Consider the following 19535-nt stretch of genomic DNA (forward strand, 5'->3'; position numbering starts at 1 on the left):
GGGACGAAGTTCATTTTTAAGGAGAGAAGACTGTAATACCTCAGATATTTGAGTTGTTGGGTACTCTATCGAGTAAGTCTTTTACGCGTTCTGGACAGTGCTTGTTGGAATATGTGTCCTCCGACAATAATGGATCACAACTGTCGATCATAATGATCACATGTTTAAATCTCATTTTAAGAATACATATGGGATGTAATATTTTACAGTCAACTGGTCCACACATATCGGTAATGATTGGCCTACTAGAGTTTGACATTACTGTCGTGCGACGGTGGTGATCAGTTGATCCCCTTAGGTCATACCTAAAGGGTAACACTCTTAATTGATTATTTAATTGATCGTATGTCGATACGGGTTAATTAAATTGCTTAAAATTGATGGACGGTTTTGTGAGTATTATTGACGTATCTTATTGTAATTCGATTAAATAAGATACGGTCTAAGTAATCAAATTGTTTTATTACTTAGATGAAATTATTGTTTATGAAAACAATTGAAACGAAATAAACAAAATGTTGTAATTTATGATTCAGAAACCCATTACGGTACAAGTAATTATGGATTACTAGGTTAATTTTATAAGTGACATATTTTATTAATATGTTGATTTTTAATTGTTAAAAATAAATTTTATACACATAATGTCATGGAACATGTTACATGTGACAAATTGACAAATAAATTGTAAAATGGACTTTCCATTTTACAATATATGTACCGAAAATATATGGGGCGGGTTGGGGTTTGTATTATGTTTTATATTATATAAGAAGCGTAATCATTAAACCTTATTGATAGCCATGCACACCTAGTTGCTTTTGTGAAGAGTATCTTAGCCATACATTGGCCCTTGCCACCCCCCATACCCGGTTTTCCCTAGTGAAAAGGCCAAGGGTTTCTACAATTTATATTGATACATACACTAAGATATTCACTAGTGTAATATTCATTCTTTTACACAACCAAAACTTAGAGAAGTTTTGAGAGAAAAATACTCATATATTTCCTTCTTCTTGGCCGAAATTACAAGAGACAAAAACAAATATTTTGGGTCAATTTTAGTAAGATTAATATTATTCCAGTTCTAATAATATTAGTCTTTTAAGAGGTTATCTTGGGTATTCATCTTTGGGACGGATTCTAAGCTTGAATCTTTGTTCATCCATATAAGGAAAGCTCAAGAACAAGTAAGAAGGAGATCTTACTTGTGCCCTTTAATCCGAAATTCGATAGTAAGAAAGACGATTTCTTCTCTATTCTTATTTAAGTTTGCATGCATAAGATCTAGTTTTAATTTTATGACTAAATTAAAATATCACATATATGAATATGTTATATAATGATATTAAATTCCCAACAAGCGGTATCAAGAGCCTTAGGTTGTTTGCATGCAAATCGGTATATAGTTTTTCCGAGTTATATGATTAACATACAAAACTAATTAATTTGGTTTTATGAAGAAAAATCTTAAAATAAATTTGCATGTTAAACGTTTCTGGTCCTAAGTGATTTTTAGGATATTTTTTGTTTATTTATGGATTTTATTGTTCATTTTATATAATAATGGCATTAAAATGTGATTTTTATGATAAAAATGTCATTTTTGGACTAAAAATAGCTAAACTTTGATTTTTTCAGTGGTTTTTGGATATGACATATATTATTTTCTGATGACCTGAAAAGTTTCATAATTAAATGAGTTGTATTGCTCAAAATATGGATTTTTCAAGTTAAAATCGTATTTAAATGGGTAAATAGGTTAATATGAGTTATATTTCGAATCTGGTCATGAAAATTTAGTATGTTGTCACATGCAATTGTACAAGATGTGTGTAAAATATTTTGATATAATAAAGTCTTTATGCATGATTTATGAATTTTTGATGAAAAATCACATAAATAGTGACTAAAATTAGCAATAATGCTAAAACATACTTCATGACTTAAGGAAAAACGTCACATGTTGCATTTTATCATATATTTCAGATCTAAAAATGAAAAGTTGGTAAAAATGATTTTTCTCATATTTTTATGGTCATAATTGTTTTTTTTTTTTGGTAGAATGTTAGTTCTCATTAAGCACAATCAAACTATTACAAGCTAAATAATTAATGGATGTACCTACAAGCAGGCAATCCAATTTTTGTCACAAGGCTTACAAATTCCATTACACTTCATCAATTTTTGCCTTACACTACTCTGAACTTGCTGAACCACAACATAAGGCCTCTGCAAAAGTCCTTCTAATCTTGCTTGATTCCTTTGCTGCCATATCAAATAGTACACTGCCATGATAGCACTCAAGCAGATGTTCTTCTTCATGGGAGTCCAATTCCGTCTGCCTATCCAAATTATGCCATTACCACAAGGGCGGGGAACACATAACCAGTCACAAACTCCTTGCATCACCTCCCTGGTATAGCAGCAGGAAAGAAACAGATGACCAATGGTTTCCTGTTCGTTACTGCAGATGCAGCATAAGTCATCAGAAGAGATGTCATGCTTATAAAGTCTCTCCTTCACATTAAGAGCATTCCTGATTAACAACCAGCACAGGAACTGATGTTTAGGAACTGGCCATTTGGACCACACCAGTTTTGCCCATCCAACCTTTTGTTCCTTGTGCCTAAGCCAATTATAACCCGAGGACACAGTATACCCCTTGATATTAGCAAGCCAATTACCATTGTTATACCCAGGTTTGAGAGTCTCTTTAACTTTGCAGATAGCTCTCCAATTGCCACTCATATGAGGCTTAGGAAGATGACTATCTCAAGTATCATGTTTGATATAAATCTGATGGACCCATTTGACCCACAAACTATCAGACTTGCTGTACAACCACCACACTAGCTTATCAACAGTAGCCAAATTCCACACTTGACTGTATCTAATACCCAGACCCCCTTCAGCTTGAGGGGTGCACACCTGCTCCCAACTAACAAGAGGGGATCTCATGTAAGTACTAGTCCCATCCCACAGGTAATTTCTACAGATCCTATCAATTTTCCTTAAAACACATTTGGGGAGTAAAAAGATGTTAGCCCAATAAGTAAACAGAGAAGTAAGCACAGCTTTAACCATTATTAATCTCCCTGCATTAGAAAGCTTCCTTGAACCAAAGGACCTTATCTTCTCAATAACTTTCTCAATCAGAATTCGACAGTCTTTCTTACCAAGCTTTCCAGCAGTAAGGGGCACACCCAGGTACTGAAAAGGGAGTTGTCCTTCTTTACAGCCAGACAAGCCAATGATATATTGCTTATCAACCTTCTGAACACCAGCAAAATAGATATTGGACTTCTGTTTGTTCATATGCAGGCCAGAAGCAGCAGAAAAGGTGGTAAAATATCTCAGGAGCACAAGAATAGAATTTTTATCATCTTTAGAGAATAACAACAGGTCGCCAGCAAACATGAGATGCTGTAATCTGAGTTTGCTACATAAGGAATGAAATTTAAAAGGCAGAGCAGATGTAGTGAATTGCAGTATACGAGATAGGTATTCCATTGCAATAGTGAAGAGGAGGGGGAGAGAGGGTCCCCTTGCCTCAAGCCCTCCTTACCAGGGAAGTAACCAAAGGTCTCTCCATTCAGAACCAGGGAGTATGTTGTAGTAGTCACACACTCTTTTATAAGATTAACAAACTGAGGAGGGAAGTTCAAAGCCAGAAGCATCTGAAAAAGGAAGTTCCAATTAACAGAGTCATAAGCCTTTTTAAGGTCAACCTTCAGGATGCATCTAGGAGTAACAGAAGCCCTATTGTACATTCTGATAATATCTTGACACACCAGTATATTTTCAATGATATTTCGTCCCTTGATAAAACCACCCTGGTTTGAACTAATAATATCAGGGAGGATATGAGACAATCTTGAACATAAGAGCTTTGAGATGACCTTATATATAACATTACAACAGGATATAGGCCTGAACTGAGTGACATTGTCAGGAAGGTCAACTTTAGGGATCAAAGTTACAAGTGTGTGATTAATTTGTTTCAGAATCTTCCCATGGCCAAAAAAATCAAGTATTGCATTACAAAAATCATGGCCCACTATATCCCAAGAGTCCTTGTAGAATGCACTAGAATAGCCATCCGGGCCAGGAGCATTGTGATTAGGAATAGAGAACAAAGCTTCCTTAATCTCAATGACAGTCACAGGCGCCAAAAGCATATCCCAATGCTCAATAGTGCAAATAGGACCCTTCTGCACCACAGGAACATTAACAGGTTTCAGATCAGCAGTTTCACCAAGCAGCTGCTGATAGAATTTAAGAAACACCTGCTGAATTTTGCCAGGCTCATTAGTCCACTGCCCATGCTCATCTGCTATCCTTAAAATTTTGTTCCTTGCCTGCCTATTTTTCATGTAGCTATGAAAAATCCTGGTATTATTATCCCCCTCAGCCAACCAAATTGCTTTAGATTTTTTAATCAAAAAGCTATCACAAGCTTTCTGTAGCTCCTGGTACTCTTTTAAAGCAGCCACTTCCAAATTAATCAGCTCATGTTTATTAGGGTAGAGCCTCAATTGCTTTTGGATATACTCCAGGTGTTTCCAAGCCCTCATACTATTGTTCTCCACATCATCAAAGAGGGCCTTGTTAAGACTATTAAGTGGTTGCTTGAGTAATTTGAGTTTCCTCACCACTTGAAACATGGGAGTGCCACAAATGTTTGACTGCCATATCTGCTGGACAGTAGGGATAAATTGCTCCACTCCACTCCACATGTTAAGTTATTTGAAACAGGTTCTCTTAGGAGTATCAACATTATGATGCTGTATCAAGCAAGGGGTATGATCAAAGTAGCCCTCAACATGAAAATGAGCATAATGATCAGGCCTCTCATTGCTCCATTCATGATTGACCAGTGCTCTATCCAACCTACTATAGACCCTAGTAGCAGCTTCTTGTTTGTTGTTCCATGTAAAGTAAGAGCCAGTGGCAACGATATCAAACAAGTTACAAAAATCTACACACGCCTGGAAGTCCTCCATTTCTTCATCAGTAGAGGAACCCCCCAATCTTTCACAAGGCTTCAGTACAGTATTGAAATCCCCACAAACAAGCCATGGCCCCTGGACATAATTTTTTAAAAATCTCAATCTATCCCATAATTCCTTCCTCTCCTGAGTACCATTGAAGGCATAAACCAAGGTGAAATAGAAGCAGCCCCCAGAACTAATCTCATCAACTTGAGCATGAATAAACTGTGCATTATATTCTAGGAAATGAACCTTAAAAAGGTGTGGATTCCATAGCAGCCAGACTCTACCACCTTTATGGCAGTGAGTATTAGTAGACAAACACCACCCATCACAAATACTCTGTCTAATTCTATTTAGAGACGAAGGTTTAACCTTCGTCTCAAGGAGGCCAAACAATCCAATATGATGTGAATGCAAGAACCACTTAATATGTTTTTGTTTAGCTGGACTATTTAACCCCCTGATGTTCCAAAAGCCGATCATTGTGTACCATCCCCCTCAGGGGGCAATACTACTATTTTCGTTCCTATCCCCACTTTTGGTGTAGCATTGTTTAGGGCTTCCATAAAGGAGTACTGACCAAACTTAGTTGAAGTATACCCCTTATCCAACAGTTCCTGCCTACTAAGTCTTATGATGGCTCTAGCAGGTGTGTTGATCTTGCCCACTCCAGTACTCATTCCTTGGTCCTGAACAGTCCTAGGCCTCACAATTGGAGTAATTGTTTGAGACCTAGGTTGGGCAGCGGTAGAGACTGGTAGCTTAGGAGTTGGAACCTTTGGAGTAGTAACTTTAGGTGAAGGGATTTTTGAAGCTGGCTGCTTCACCTTAGGTTGCCACTTTTGGGTCACCTGCTATTTTGGCTTAGTCTTCCCAGTAGGTTTCTTACACACCTGCTCAGTATGACCTATACCCCCACACATCTTGCAGAGGATGGGATTCCATTCAAATTCAGTTTTAAGGGTTACTATCTCCCCACACTCATCCAAAAACTTAACCTCCTTAGGGGGGCTCTTCCCAAAAGGAACATCAACAAGGACTCTGGCATATGCTAACCTTGTCCTATCCTCTGTTGGACCATCACTCCTTACATAATCCCCAAGTAAACCAGCAATACGAGGAATACAGTTCCCCTAAAATTTTAAGGGAAGGTTCATTATCCTAACCCAAATAGGAACAACTGTAACCTCAGCTTCGGTCAATGGTTCATCAGGGGTCCAAGGTCTCACTATCAGTGGCTTGTTCTCAAAAAGATGATGACCTTGGAGGAGGACAGTCTTCTGATCTTTCTTCTTACGAAACCTTACCAGAAAAACGCCAGAAGGAAGGAATGACACTCTATCCACGCCATAATCTGCCCATACCCTGTATATAAAATCCTCCACAGTGTCCCATGGCGGGTTTGCACCCAGGATAAAGCATATTACAGAGTGCTTCCAAAACTCCAATTCCTTTTGAACATCATTCTCAGAAAATTTGAACATACCTTCAGGTTGTTCTGCAATAGGTTCCAGTGCCTGCTTCTGCTTGCCACGATTCTGATGAATCCACCCTTCAGTTTCGTCATCCATAATAAGGTCATCCAAATCCAGTGGTTCAAGCTCGACAGGGTTTGAAACAAGTTTGATAACAGAAGAAGGTCCTGCTACAGTGAAGTCTAAAGGAGAAAATCGATTTTTATTACTATTTTTGTGATTTTTTGATGGTGAAAACGATGAAGATTGTCTTGAATTTTTGAGCGCCGTCATTGTCAGATCTTGTTAAAAATCTCATATTAAATATGATCATAATTGTTAAAATCGATAAACCACAACATTGTTTTTCTCGATAAATTTTCGAAATTTTTAACCTAAGTTTTTGAACATTATGAGTGTCATGGTATTTTTTCCCGAATGTTCATGAGTTTAAATTTTAAAATTTGAAATTATTTGAAATTTTTATGATTTAATTTGAAGTTTATGGCATAATTTTGTATTTTAGGTCCATTTATGAACAATATTAAGAAATCAAGGTAATTATTGTCAAATGTTAGTGGAGACTAATTTTGAGTTCTAAGTTGGTTAGGGTAATTAACTTGTACATAAATATGAATTTATGTAATTATTGTGATTTTTAAAAGGTTAAATCACGCAAATCCGTAAAAACCGATTAATATACGATATTGGCTCCTTAAAGGCGATTTAGCATAAAATTGGGCATGTTCATACATATTATAATGCTGCATTTTATTTATGATTGTCATATTTTAATTTTATGTAATTTTTGAATTATGTAATTTTTCTTAGTATGGCCTTAGTTTTAATTGGTATTACCCGAAATGCATGGGAATATCGATTCGGTTGTAATTTATTGTGATCTCCTATCACCGTTTTGTAATTTAATAGATTTATTTTTATTTTTAATTACAAATGTATAATAGGAAATTATGTAATTTATTTTGTAATTTATTTAATCCGGAGTTCCTTGAAGACGGTGCCACTCGAGAAGGCGATCCATCAAAGAAAATATTGCCTTGAAATGCGTGCCAAGACTGAAGTTCAAGGGACCAAAGGAGTTGGTTTCCGAATTTGTAATAGTTTATTAGATTTACTATTTTAGGAAGGTCATACTAGGATTTTATTTATGCTTTGCATTTTATTTATATGTTGCATGCATCGCTAAATCGCCATAACTAAAACATGCATTATCATTTAAATCGAGTTTATCGACCGTGTCAATTACAATTATCGTAGTTCACCGCTTTAGTTCACTTAAAACGTGTTAGATAATAAATTGACATGACCTCTCGCTAAAATAAACAATTGAGACTTAGCCTTACCAAAAAGTAGAAACCATGAAAACCTATTTCGTGAGGGAGTGCACTCGGCCTTACCAGGGTACAAACCTTGCTACGTAGGGGAAGTGGGTGATAAATGTCTACCCACTGAATTTATCAAGATGAGGGTTGTATTCGGCTTTACCGATGCCCAAGTTGATGTAAATTTGGATCATGGACACATTTATTCGAAATTTGGGTTGAACTCAACGAAAATATTCTCGACGGTTGCCGGATGTGTTTCGGGCTAAAGATAAATATTAATATAAATTTATCGACCAAGAGTTCTAAAAGTAGAATCGATTAAAGAGTTAATCCACCGAGTTATATTGATAAGGGTTGTATTCGGCTTTACCGATGCCTAAGTTAATATGAATTTGGGTCTTGGAATCATTTATCAAAGTTGGGTAGAGGTCACTAGATAAATGCAATAAAACTTGTTTAAATTAAAAATTTACAAGTGTTATTATTATTTTGAAAACGACAAATGTTTTATTCCTTCTATTTTTCGTTTTGTAGACCACTTTTGTTTCTCATAACAAATGGCCGCACCAAACACCAACGCCGCACCTCTCACTAATGTTTCATGGCTTCGATCCTTCATGGATCGTTGTAAACTTGAAAAGAATGGGTCGAATTTCTCCGATTGGGATGCCCAACTCAAATTAGCCGCCCAAGGTGACGACAAGCTTTGTTACCTCACTGAGGCCTCTCCACCCGAACCTAATGCTAGGTCGAGTGCCGCCACTAGGGAAGCATATGAGGCTTACCACAAAGAGTCCGCCGCTATGAAAAATGTGTTGATTTTTGCGATGGAGGCGGATCTCCAAAGGAGAGCCTTTAAAATGGGCACCGCTTATGAAATCTATTCCAAACATGTGACAATGTTTTCGCAAGCTCCGAGGATCGTCCAATATGAGGCGGCCTCGGCATTCTTTGATCTCGATTTTAAGGAGGGCCAAAAGGTTAGCCCTCACGTACTCAAATTGTTGGAGCTAGTCGAGACATTGAAACTTCAAAAGGTTGAAATCCCCAAAGAGCTCATTGTAGATAGGATTCTACACTCCTTATCCAAAGTCAAAGCATATGTTCGATTCCGGGTGAATTTTAACATGCAAGACAAGGACGTGTCTCTTGAAGAGTTGCACAAGTTACTTGTGCAAGCCGAAAGAGACATTGGGTTAAATGTTAACCCACCTAAGGATGTGCTTAATATAAGCACCAAGAGCAAGAGGAAGTTCAAGAAGAATGGGAAAAAGGGTAAGAGGCAAGCTCCCATGTCCACCAAGGCTAAGACTTTTGAAGCTAGCACTTCCAAGACCAAGAAGGGTCCTCTTGATAAATGCCATTATTGTAATGGTGTTGGACATTGGAAAAGGAATTGTTCCAAGTACCTTGGTGACATCAAAGCTGGAAAGATCACTCCAATAGGTAAATGACTATCCTTTCTTTTATGTTTCTAATTCAACTATGGTATTTTGATACAAAGTTGTGATAATCTATCCCCTTTTTATTGTAAATAGGGCCTCCTCCAAGCAAAGACAAAGGAAAGAAAAAGCAAGCTTGAGAAATTATCAAGGAGCTAGGAGTAGCTACCAATGAAGCTTGGCTTTTTATTATTCCCTTATTTTAAGGTGTGTTTCGGATTTTTAGAACTATTTAGATTTCCGTGTTTGACATGGAAATGGTTGATCTTTTCTAAACAATGGTTGTATTTTGGATTATGGTGGCTTGGTTTACAACCCAAGTCACTCCTTTTATCGTATTTCCTTGTTCTAAAAATTCGTCTTTATATGCTTGCACATAGAAACATATGATCATCTACTTAAAGTGATCCAATAGACAACTATAATGATGGGATTCATTATATGTCCACAAGCTTAAGGCTTGTGTATGATCAATTATAAAGTGATGTTGAGTTGATAAACTCTCCTAAAGAAATGTCAATTACCAAGTACACTCATCAAATTTAAAATCTATTAGTCAATCTATGAGATAGTGTAGACACCTCAAAATGTCTACCTAGCCTTATGGGTACCCGATGATGAGGCTAAAATTTAATGACTAAATGGAAATTGACAATGTTATAATTTACGGTTCTTTACGCTTATTTCCCGATAAACCACATAAAATGGTTTAAAGACACATTCAAGCCATAGTTTCCTTTTGGTCCACTTCGACAATCCATTTTATGATTTTGAGTAATTCCCATATTTGCTAATTGTGCAAATGTCCGCCTAAAACGAATCCTGTGCAAATGGGAATAGATCATCGTACTTGGTGTAACAAATTTGGCAACCCACCTTATCTCATGTCCATAACCATAACTCTCTACTCTGTCATTCATGATTTTAGTCCGACGCATCATTGCACAAAAGAAAGAATGGATAAAGAAAAAGAATTAGAGATAATGAATCCTTGTGAGTTGTGTTATCAAATAAGAAAAATCCTATTACTATCCAAATTTTCAACGCAAGTAATTTTTGGGTAGATGACAAATGCTAGTCCTTCTGAAATCCTTATCAAAGAATCACTATAAATACCAACTCCCGTTTTGTCTTTCATACAAGTTAAATCTCATACTTGAGTTGTATGTTTTGTCAATTGTATTATTATTCTAATATTTATTGGAAAAGACAAAAAAGGCATAGGCTCTCCGTAAGCCAATATTATGTCATTTAAGCTACCATATTTCACCCTTGGTAAATGCGTTGTATACTTAGAAGGTCCATTCGACCGACTAGACCTTACACGTATTTTCCACCGCATGACGTCGTGTTTTGGCAACTCGTCTGGTCCATATGACTGGGGGAGCACAATAGCGAGAGGTACCCTCGGGTAGTTTAATGTCGTGAGTACCCAATTTCCAACCCATAAACCTAACAATAGATCCCGTAGAACCTTTGATTAGGGTAGTTTTATACATGCTTATCGTTTATTGTTGGCAATTGTGCTTGAGGTATTTCTTGTTAGTCATCTACGAAATTCATAAGCTTCCATGTGAAGTATTATTGGGGGCTATAAGTATGCTTTTAATTTACTAAGGGTGACTTGCATGCATAGATTTGTCAGCTTTGTAGAATCACCTTGCAATTACACGTTTAAAGCAATGTATGTAAGTAAAATTTGTCCACTGCATTATGTTCTCTATCACGTGGTCGTACTCCTCAGTAATTCTCATGAACGTCGTTGAAATACTATTGATATATGCGTACGTTTAAGCCTCGCGTGTCATTTGGTCCAATTAACCACTAGATGCTTGCATTCATCTTAATATTTTCTTTTTTCAAAAAAAGGGGTCTTATTTTTATTTTCAATTTATTTAAAAAAAAAAAAAAAAAAAAGACTTTTTATTTTAACAATTTTCCATTTTCCAATTTTTTTTTAACTCAAATGTGATCCGTTATGAGTCTTAATTAATACACATGAGTCCAACAAGTCTCCCAGATTTCTCCTTGTAAATTACTCGTTATTCCCAACTACAAATATAGTGTAACTCTCTCAAAAGCCTAGCATCTCTCATGTCTTTGCGTTGGTGAATAACTAATTCATGTCGATTATACCAGTAATTTAGCAAATGAAAGACAAAAGTTGTAGAGTGGTAGACTAAGCAATGATTATTCGGTCTTCTTTTTAGCAAATGGCAACAATGGGCATTCGATAGCCTAATGGCAACATTCCATGATACAAGATAAAATTTACAAGTACAAGTTGTCACTGCTATCAAAGTTGGATCGCATCTTACTCTATTAACTATCGGCATAACTTATACATATACATTTGATAGTGATAGGACCATTCAAGTTCTTTTGAGTCATATAAATGAAAAAAATGAGCATATGTCATTTTTATTAGTCACGTGTTCTACTTTTTACTCTTAACTAGTAGAATAGACTTGAAATACTTTAGGGCGTGTCTCTTTAGGGTAGATCAATCGACCTCTTGGAGTTAGCCTGAACGAGGGCGTGCATTTGACCATCTTTTCCATCTCTTTTGGTGTGATAATTCCTTGACCATCGTATCTCTAGGTGACCTATAGGTTTCAAGACTACATCTTTCTACCCGATTCGTCAAATAACTACCAATCTAAATGAGCACAACTCTATCTAGCAGATTCGTCGATTTTCCATGTTTTGAATGATTTCCCAAATGAGCACATCTTGCTTTCTACCAGATTCATAACTTCTCATATCTCAAATGACTACTAGATGAGCACAAACTCGTACGATTGACCATTTTAGCAAATATTGTCATTCATTCCCATTAGTGCTGGAAAACTAGCTCAAAAATATTCAAATCAGATTCCTAGTACACCCGTGTCCAAACTTACCAAATAAGACACGTGAGCGCACACTCCATGCTATTAAAACATATGAGGTGGCCACTAGTCCCTTGAAATGAACTTAGTGAGTCCAAATATCAATACAAGTTCAAAAATACTCAGTCAAAGTTGCAATCTACTCTAGCGACAAAAGTCTCAAAAGCAAAGACCAAAATGATGTCAAATAGATTCAAATCCAATGTCAAAAAGTCTCAAAAAGTCAAAGACAAAAAAATATGATCTCTAATAGATACAACTCTAGTGACAAAAGTCTCACAAAAAAAAAAAGTCAAAGACAAAAAGATTATAATCTCAAATGGATACAATATCAAAAGTCTTAAAGCTCTCAAAATTTCACAAGACAAAATAATTCCAGTCAAGTTACAATTCAAATTCAAGAGTAGTCATTTTCCCTTTCACATACGAGTCAATCCACAGTTACATTGTCTTCATTCCTCTTGGAACGATCCTTTCATTCATTTAGGTGAGTGAGAGAGGCACACAGGTCTCCAGTGTCTTCTAACGCCATAGAACCTTATACTCCATTCCATGTATCACCCTCGTTCAGCATCTAAGAATTCGGGGGATGTACACTAAGTGTATACGGTCACAAAAGTATTTTGTTTCTAACGTATTAGTTTTGCTTAATTAGTAGAGTTTGGTACTTTAAAAAAGGCAGAATTCATCAATATATTACTCAAAGTAAAAAGTCAAATAAAAATTATACACATTCTCCATACCAGAGAATTGTGAGCTACTTTCAAAGTAAAAATGTCCAGTCAGTGTCCAGACTTTCTACTTGGATCACATTTGGGTCAGACCCCATCTTTTTCAAAATCTTTTCAAAAAATGAATCTCAATTCAAATATTTTCAAAAAAAAAACTCAATTTTTGCATTCATTATACTTGCATCATATATAGGACATGCATTTGCATTTTATGTGTCATGTATTTGTCACTAACTGCTCTCCAGTCAACTACTTTCTCATTCATTTTCCAGATTCATTCAAAGTGGGGGCTTTATCATAAAGTCCCATCTTCCCGTAAAATAAAATTTTGCGAATTTCAAACTCAATGATTGTCAAAAATTTTGCGAATTTCAAAATCAATGATTGTCAAAAATTCAAGTCTAATCTTTTTGCGAAATAAATTTTGCAATTTTCAAATCCTTCGGTCGGCAGGCCCTGACATACATTTAAGTTCTTAAAATAAAATTTTCCGAACTTGCCTTTTTTGCGAAATAAAATTTCGCAATTTCTAAATCAATCGGTTGGCGGGCCCTGACACGCATCTTAGTTTGTAAAATAAAATTTTACATTCTATTCCTTTTTTCAAAATAAAATTTTGAATTCCTTGGTCGGCAGGCCCTGACATGCATCTGAGTTCTTAAAATAAAATTTTCTGAACTTGTCCTTTTTGCGAAATAAAATTTTGCAAATCCTAGTTTGTAAAATGAAATTTTACATTCTAATCCCTTTTCAAAATAAAATTTTGAATTCCTCGGTCGGCGGGCCCTGACACGCAATCGAGCTTGTGAAATCAAATTTTGCAGGTTCACTCTTAAGCGAAACAAAGTTTTGATTAACCAGTATCCAGACCAGTGAAACAAAGTTTCACTATCCAGATCCAGACCAGCTAAACAAAGTTTGGCTATTCCAGATTCCAAACCGGCGAACAAAGTTTTGCCATACCAGTTTCCAGATTGGTGAAACAAAGTTTTACCAGCTCCATTCCAGATTGACAAAACAAAGTTTTGTCATGCCAGTACTAGACAAGCTAAACAAAGTTTGGCTATACCAGTTCCAGACCAGTGAAACAAAGTTTCACTATGCCAGTTTCAGACCAACGAAACAAAGTTTCTTGTTTCGTTGCACCAGTTCCAGCTTAATTCCAGATTAGTAAAACCAAGTATTGCTAAGCCAATTCCAGATTCCAGTTACTCCAGACAGGTAATATAAGAGGCCCAGGTATGTTTTTTATCCTTTATCTGTCCCGATCGGACTACTTTGACCTTCGTCTTACTCAGACTCAGTCAAAGTGGGGGCTTCTGTAGACACCTCAAAATGTCTACCTAGCCTTACGGGTACCCGATGATGAGGCTAAAATTTAATGACTAAATGGAAATGGACAATTGTTAGGCCCAAAATCTGGATATGGGCTAACTTGGGGCAGCAGGCCTGGAAGCATTGCGGGATGCAGGATATCAGGGAGCCAGGGTAGCAGCATCAGCGGGCAACATAGGATGTGGGCTTTGATCTGCGCGGAAGAAGCTTGTGAGAGTCCAATCTGTTGCCAAATCCAAAGAAGGAAAGTCCTACCCGGTGTCAAATTAGGAATAACATGGAGGAAAAGCAAGAAAACCTAGCTCATCTATCTTCCCTATATAAAGAGCCTCAATGCAAAGAAGAAAGATCATCGAAAAATACAAGAATCAACCCTAGCACTCGCAGCAAACGAACAAACTGTACTTCCTCTCGAATTATAGTGAAAATATTGGTGGGATTCCGTCTCCCCCCGCGGTTGTTTCCCACATTGGGTTTTCCGCGTCACCAAAAATTGCTTGTGTTCTTTGTTTCTATCGCTCATACAGGATAACATACAACAATCATTCAAATCGTAACATAGACCTAACGCTAAGACCGCTTTAACCCTAAATTGGTAGAAATTTACCAAAACAGTTTGGCGCCCACCGTGGGGCATAGTGGTCGTCTTCGTTAGTCAGTCTACTCAACAGTCAAAACATGTCCGGACACAAGGAAACCACCTCAGGCAGCGTCGGCGGTGTACCAGCAACACTAGTACCGCCCCCCTCAGCAGCGACACAGGTACCATCTCCCTCGGCAGCAGCGGCAGCACGTACAACTTCGGTTCAGACCACCACTGCTGCTCAGATACTAGCAGCCAAGCAAAGTCAGAGTTCCTAGGTAGCAGCAAGCCCATCTTCGGGAAGGGCTCAGACTAGAGATCCAGCAGTCGTCCAGGGACAGCAGGGAGTCATGCAGTCTGAAAGACGAGCACAACTCAGGCAACAGATTCAGGCTCCTCCGAGTCCCACCAGCATCATGATAAACGGGTTGGACACATTAGCTAGGACCATCAGGACTATGCAGAGTGAAAATGGAAGCATGAGATCCCAGATGGAAGAGGACAACAATCTCCTCCGATCGCGGATCAACGAGTTAAGGAGCCAGGCCGCTAGTTCGGCCCCTTGGGTGCAGGAAGACAGATCTGGAAGGCCTCCAGGAGAAAGTGGGGTCGAAGGCAGACACGGGTATTACCACGCGAAGTAGCACTCAGGCTGGACATGGATGGAACACCACAGCCAAGAGGAGGTCTGGTCCCAACAGGACTGGGGGCATTGACTGCAGACGAGGAACCAACACGCCAAGAGCATACACCCACATTAGGCGCGGTGGGACAACAGAGAAGCAGGGCTACAGCTGCGGTCCCAATAACCAGGATGCCAGTTACGAATCAAGTTGAATATACCCGGGAAGGCACTCCGGCGGCAGCAACATCGTAGGCGCGCCAAACAGAAGTCCTGGAACAGCAAAACTTCGTACGAGGAGCAGAACGTCAGTCACAGGAGCATCTGCGACCCACCGGGAGAGAGACATACATAGAACAACACTACCAGGAATTACGGAGCCTCCTCCGGAGGGTCCCAAGAATGCCTCTGCCTATGGAGATGGCTGCACCAGAAAGCTACGTTGACTCACCGTTTACTGACGATATAGCTACAGTGGCCTTACCAAATGGATTTAGCGCCCCAACAATGACCCTCTTCGACGGAACCGCAGACCCCTGTGATCACATCAGTCAATTCAAGCAGAAGATGATGGTTACTGCCGCCACGGGAGCCTCAAAGGAGGCATGTATGTGTAAAGGATTCGGTTCAACCCTAACCGGAGCAGCATTACAATGGTTCGTTGGCTTGCCTAACGGGGCCATAGGTTCATTCGCTGATCTAGTCAACGCATTTAACCAACAGTTCTCCAGAGCGGAGAACACCAAGCGACCAAGCGACACTGTGACGGGATCGTCCAGGAAATAGGTGAATCAATCAAAGATTATGTCACCAGGTTCAATGCAGAGAAAGTCTCAATACGTGGCTGCGATGTGTCCACTGCCATCAACGCCTTCAGGCAGGGCCTAGATAAGGAATCCAGCCTCTACAAAGAATTAACGATGTACCCTTGTGAGAGATTCGATGAAGTCCAGCAGAGAGCTACAGCGGCATTAAGGTTAGAAGAAGACATACAGGCTCGAAAGGGAGTAACAAACTTCGACAAGACAAGCAGGAAATTTAGAGTAGAAAAGAAAGACGAACGAGCTAAGCCATACAGCAGACCCAACATCAGCAGAATAACAGAAAAACTCAGCAAATTGACGACTCTCTGCATCCCCCTAAACTATCTGAGTACGGATTCAACACGGGAATGGAAGGACTGCTGAAAGCACTTAGAAGCCTGGGTGATCAGGTGAGGTGGCCGAAGCCTCCCACTCAGGACCGACCCAACGACGACATAGACAGCAGCAAGAGATGCGAATGGCACTAGGACATAGGTCACAGGACAGAAGACTGCTACAGGTTGCGAAAGGAAGTAAAGTTTCAGGTACGCAAAGGAAACTTGGATCACCTGCTATCACGTGGGGCAAGCGGGACGGGGGAGGGAAAGCGAATCAGGTGCTCCCTTCTGCTCCACCCATATGCACGAAAATTATTAACGTGATAACAGGCGGATCCGAACTAACAGGTTTGACATATTCCGCCGCTAAGAGGAAAGCTACCGGAAGTAAAGGGGATCATCCAGAAACTTCGTATAGGGTAAGCCAGAGTAATTTACCCCCGGTAACTTTCGATGAGACTGACATAGAAAGCGGTGCAGAGCAACATGACGATGCCCTAAATATAACGTTATCCGTTGACAATTGCACCGTACGAAAAGCATTAGTGGATACAGGGAGCTCTGTGAATCTCATCACGCTCGAAACCCTCAAAACTATGGGTTTCGATAAAGAGAACCTGATAAAGAAATCTGTGCCCCTGGTAGGATTCAGTGGTGAAACCGCGCATTCGGTGGGTGAGATAACCATCCCAACATATATTGAAGGAGTTAATAAACTAGTGAGATACCTAGTCATTGAGGGTCCAACCACCTACAACGTGATACTAGGAAGACCATGGCTGCATCAGAGGAAGGCGGTGCCCTCAACATATCACCAATATCTCAAGTTCCCAACACCATGGGGCACGGTCACAGTAAAAGGAGATCGAGAGGAATCCAGAAACTGCCACGCTCAAGCCCTCAGGGCTACAACCCAGCTCCCTTCATAGCAATTACAGAACCGGGGCACCTCGACAGAATATAAGGAGCCTCCCTCAGAGGAACTGGACCAGATACACCTGGACGAGGCACACCCGGATATGACAGTATTGATTGGGGCAACTTGCAGTGAAGAGCTGCGCAGCCAGCTGATTCAATTTCTCAAGAACAACATGGACTGCTTCACTTGGTCCCACAATGATATGGTAGGAATAGACCCATCCGTTATTTCGCATAAATTAAGCGTGAACCCAAGCTGGACCCCGGTACAGCAGAAGAGAAGAAAATTTACGGTAGAAATAAATGAGGTCCTTAACAAGGAAGTAGACAGCCTCCTGGAAGCAGATAAAATTAGGGAAGTTAGCTACCCTGAGTGGCTCTCTAATGTAGTAGTGGTGCCCAAGAAGAACGACAAATGGAGGATGTGTGTAGACTTCACAGATCTAAACAAAGCTTGTCCTAAGGATCCCTTCCCACTACCACATATCGATGCAATGGTGGACGCTACTGCGGGACACGAAGTGCTCACTTTCCTCGATGCCTGGAGCGGTTATAATCAGATCAATATGCATCCACAAGATCAAGAGAAAACAGCATTTATGTCAGAAAGAGGCATATATTGTTACAAGGTCATGCCCTTTGGCCTGAAGAACGCCGGGTCCACTTACCAACGGTTGGTAAATAAAATGTTCAAGCAGCAAATGGGAAAGACCATGAAAGTATACATAGACGACATGGTGGTGAAGTCCAAAAAAGCAGAAATGCACGTGGAGCACTTGACGGACACCTTCCAAACGTTAAGGGAGTTTAAAATGAAACTTAATCCGTCCAAGTGCTCGTTTGGGGTGTCTTCAGAAAAATTCCTAGGGTATATGGTGACCCAGAGGGGAATTGAGGCAAGCAAAGAACAGATAAGAGCAATACTCCAGCTGGAATCACCCCAGAAGCCAAAGGACGTGCAAAGGTTAGCAGGGAAGGTGGCGGCCCTAAACAGGTTCATATCAAGGGCCTCGGAAAGGTGCAAGCTGTTCTATGATATATTGAGGAAGAGTCAAAAATTCGAATGGACTGAAGAACATGAAAAAGCGTTCGAAGAACTCAAAAGCTACTTCAGCACACCACCGTCGCTCGCAAAGCCAGAGCAAGGGGAACCACTATTCTTGTACCTTTCAGTCATGGAAGCAGCTGTAAGCGCGGTCTTAGTCAAAGAACAGGAGGGAGTGCAGCATTCCGTATATTACATTAGCAAGTCTCTGCTTCCTGCAGAGACCAGGTACACTTCTTTCGAAAAACTAGCATTGGCTTTGGTTACTGCTTCTTATAAACTGCGGCCGTACTTTGAATCTCACACCATCCATGTCATAACCAATTACCCATTAAAGACTATTATGAGGAAGCCTGAAGTTTCGGGCAGAATGACTAAGTGGTCAGTACATCTTAGTGGCTATGACTTGCAATTTGAACCCAGAACGGCGATAAAATCCCAAGCCCTAGTAGATTTCGTCTCTGACTTCTGCCCTGCCGCCCATGGGGAGGCAGAAGAAGGAATGCTGGCAATAACAGGGAATTAGGATGGTGAAATATGGACCCTTTACATTGATGGAGCCTCAAATGCAAGAGGGGCTGGTGTAGGTTTATTCCTTCGATCTCCTAAAGGAGATATGATAGTACATGCTATTAGATGTGAGTTCAAGGCAACCAACAACGAAGCCGAGTACGAAGCCCATGTACTTGGGATGAAGATGGCGTCAGGGCTCAAGGTGAGGAACCTGAGGGTATATAGTGACTCCTTACTTGTGGTGAATCACGTAAACAATGAATACGTAGCACGTGATTCAAAGATGATAGCCTACTTGAAGATAGCCACAGAGCAAAAGTTAAAGTTTAGAACGTTCAAGATAACTCAGGTGTCGCGGGAGCAGAACGTGGAGGCAGACGCCCTGGCCACGTTAGGATCCACCTTCCAACCCACAGAGTTATCGAACATACCGATTACCCATGTGTTGACCCCAGCCATCCAGAGGGAGCCAGATCAGAGATCGGTAAAAGAGGATGTGCATATGCAGTATGCACAG

The 19535-nt window shown here is 39.6% G+C and overlaps 3 protein-coding genes across 3 annotated transcripts; 2 read left to right on the top strand and 1 right to left on the bottom strand.

Annotated features, from left to right (window-relative positions):
- Window positions 1–4745: 4745 nt before the first annotated feature.
- Window positions 4746–5480, bottom strand: LOC141628249 (uncharacterized). Its single transcript, XM_074441414.1, has one exon. It carries the CDS (start codon window positions 5478–5480, stop codon window positions 4746–4748), a length of 735 nt encoding a protein of 244 aa, XP_074297515.1.
- A 10323-nt stretch (window positions 5481–15803) lies between these two features.
- LOC141628250 (uncharacterized) lies at window positions 15804–16588 on the top strand. The gene is made up of 2 exons (XM_074441415.1): window positions 15804–16008; window positions 16125–16588. Exons 1-2 carry the CDS (start codon window positions 15804–15806, stop codon window positions 16586–16588), a joined length of 669 nt encoding a protein of 222 aa, XP_074297516.1.
- A 94-nt stretch (window positions 16589–16682) lies between these two features.
- Window positions 16683–17471, top strand: LOC141628251 (uncharacterized). The gene has a single exon (XM_074441416.1). It carries the CDS (start codon window positions 16683–16685, stop codon window positions 17469–17471), a length of 789 nt encoding a protein of 262 aa, XP_074297517.1.
- The last annotated feature ends 2064 nt before the right edge of the window (window positions 17472–19535 follow it).

The sequence above is a fragment of the Silene latifolia genome, chromosome Y (assembly GCF_048544455.1).
Source record: "Silene latifolia isolate original U9 population chromosome Y, ASM4854445v1, whole genome shotgun sequence".
Lineage (NCBI taxonomy): Eukaryota > Viridiplantae > Streptophyta > Magnoliopsida > Caryophyllales > Caryophyllaceae > Silene > Silene latifolia.

Excerpts from the sequence above, each read along its gene's own strand:
- LOC141628249 (XM_074441414.1), bottom strand. The coding sequence starts at position 5,480 with ATGATCGGCTTTTGGAACATCAGGGGGTTAAATAGTCCAGCTAAACAA.
- LOC141628250 (XM_074441415.1), top strand. The coding sequence starts at position 15,804 with ATGCCTCTGCCTATGGAGATGGCTGCACCAGAAAGCTACGTTGACTCA. Across the intron at positions 16,009-16,124 it reads GGGAGCCTCAAAGGAGGCAT|TTCTCCAGAGCGGAGAACAC; the intron begins GTATGTGTAAAG and ends TTTAACCAACAG.
- LOC141628251 (XM_074441416.1), top strand. The coding sequence starts at position 16,683 with ATGGCACTAGGACATAGGTCACAGGACAGAAGACTGCTACAGGTTGCG.